This window comes from Caloenas nicobarica, chromosome 1, assembly GCF_036013445.1.
Source record: "Caloenas nicobarica isolate bCalNic1 chromosome 1, bCalNic1.hap1, whole genome shotgun sequence".
NCBI classification, from domain to species: domain Eukaryota; kingdom Metazoa; phylum Chordata; class Aves; order Columbiformes; family Columbidae; genus Caloenas; species Caloenas nicobarica.
In genome coordinates, this window is record NC_088245.1 from 39,795,512 (window position 1) to 39,797,501 (window position 1,990).

The 1,990-nt window shown below is 66.5% G+C and overlaps 1 protein-coding gene across 1 annotated transcript; it reads right to left on the reverse strand.

Moving 5' to 3' along the window:
- On the reverse strand, window positions 1-765 carry LOC135984504 (noggin-like). Its single transcript, XM_065626849.1, has one exon. The coding sequence runs from the start codon at window positions 763-765 to the stop codon at window positions 1-3; it is 765 nt and encodes a 254-aa protein (XP_065482921.1).
- Between the last annotated feature and the right edge of the window lie 1,225 nt (window positions 766-1,990).

Consider the following 1,990-nt stretch of genomic DNA (forward strand, 5'->3'; position numbering starts at 1 on the left):
TCAGCGGCAGGAGCACTTGCAGGCGGACACGACGGGGTAGGGGATCTGCCGCCAGGCGCAGTGCGGGGGCCCGGGGGTCTGGGGCGCCCAGCAGTGCCAGGCCAGCAGCTTGATGTGGGTGAGCTGCGCGGGGCGGCAGGTCATGCCGGGGGGCCAGGAGCAGCCGGGGGGACCCGTCTCGCAGGCGGTGTGCCGGACCCAGCGGGGCCAGAAGACGGGACCCAGGTCGACCCAGGCCGAGGTGAGGCGGCAGGCAGCCCGCTCCACCAGCCACTGCCGCAGCCGGCGGCCCAGGCTCTCCGGCAGTTCAGGGGGCAGACCCGGGGCGGGGGGCAGCAGGGCGGGCAGCTCCAGCCCCTCCGCCTCCCGCCACAGCTTGCGGCGGTAGCGCCCGGCGCTCTCCGCCAGGTCCCGGCTCAGGGACTCCAGGTTCTCCCCGGGGACGCTGCCGTTGCGGCCCCGGGGCTCCTCCGTTGCCATCCAGAAGGGGTCGAAGGCTGAGCCCAGCAGCCGGCGCAGCCGCCCGGGTCGCAGGTGCCGGGGCTTGGGCGAGTAGCGGTAGTCCCCGGGGGAGAGCGAGAGGCTGTAGGGACGCACCGGGGCGGAGGGGCGGCCGCGCAGCAGGTGGGCGGCGGGGTCAGCGGTGCCGGACGGCGGCGGCGGCTCCCGGGGTTCCTCCGGCGGCGGTGGCGGGCCCGGGGCGACCGGCGGCGGGAGCAGGCAGAAGATGAAGAGGAGGAGGCAGGCACGGCGGGGTCCCTCCATGGCGAGCGGCGCTGCGGTGGGCTGTGCCGGGCTCCGGGCTTACGCTCCGCCGCATCCCCCGGGTTATCGCCGCGTCCCCAGGCACGGCCTTCCCCTTTTCCCTGGTTCCACCGGCTGATAGCGAGCCGGTGGGGACACCGTGCTCCCTCCGACCGGAGTGGCAGGCAGGGAGGGGAGGACGCACCGTCCCTCCTGCCAGGCCGAGGGGTGACAGAGGCATCGGGGCTGCCGTGGAGGGGAAGGGGCTGGCAGCTCCTCCTCTACATCCAGCCCCATCGTTGGAAGAAGCATCCAGGACCTCCTCGGTGAAGGGAAGCTGGTGAACTTTGGGACTTGCCAGGAAGCAACCGCCAAGCCATGCTTAGCCTCAGCGCTTCTGGAAGTCCGCAGGGCACGATGTCCCATCGCAGCGGTGGACATGGCAGCGGGACAGGAGGGCTGTGTGGGTCACCATCACCTCTTGTACATCAGCCAGCACACACGTGTTGTCCTGGGCAGCTGTGACAGAGCTGAAGCTCTGCAAATGGCCTCCCTGGGTGGCTTGTCCTCTGGCCCCACTCTGCAGAACCCTGGCAATGCTAGTGGAGGGCAAACCTGAGCTTGATGGAAACCAAAGCCTGCTTTCCCCTCCTTCACCGGGTCAGACACTGTAGGAGAGACTTGTTCTGCTCTGTGCCATGCTACTAGCAATTAATTATATAACAGCCAATAATAGCAACTAATTGCTCGTACTCCAGAGGGCTGAGACCCATATCCCAGGGATGGGGCAGTGGCCAGACTCACTGTGGTGGGATATTCATGTTCTCTGGAGGTGTTGGGCAACATGTCCTGAACACCCAGCTTCAAGGGGTGCCTGCAAGGCCTGCTGGGGTCCATGGGTCCCTGCCCTCCTCCGTCCTCCCTCTCCCACTGAGGAGCAGCAGGCTTTTCCTCCATCACCCCCTGTTTGCTGGAGCAGGGAGCAGCTGAGCCTGCAAGAAAGCTGGGCAGAGAGGAGTTAACTCCAAACCCAACCTCGGGGAGAGGGGAAAAAAAAATGACAGAGATCAATGGATCAGCAGCAAGAGCAGAGGGAGGGAAAAGGGGGAGACAGAGAGAGAGGAAAGGAGCTTCAGAAGGAGAGAGACCGGTGTGAGAGCCAGGAGAAGACAGAGTAGAGCTGGCAATAGGCAGGGGGAGGCAGTGGAGCACCAGGCAGTGGTGATGGCACTGCCCAGACAAACTC

Excerpts from the sequence above, each read along its gene's own strand:
- LOC135984504 (XM_065626849.1), bottom strand. The coding sequence starts at position 765 with ATGGAGGGACCCCGCCGTGCCTGCCTCCTCCTCTTCATCTTCTGCCTG.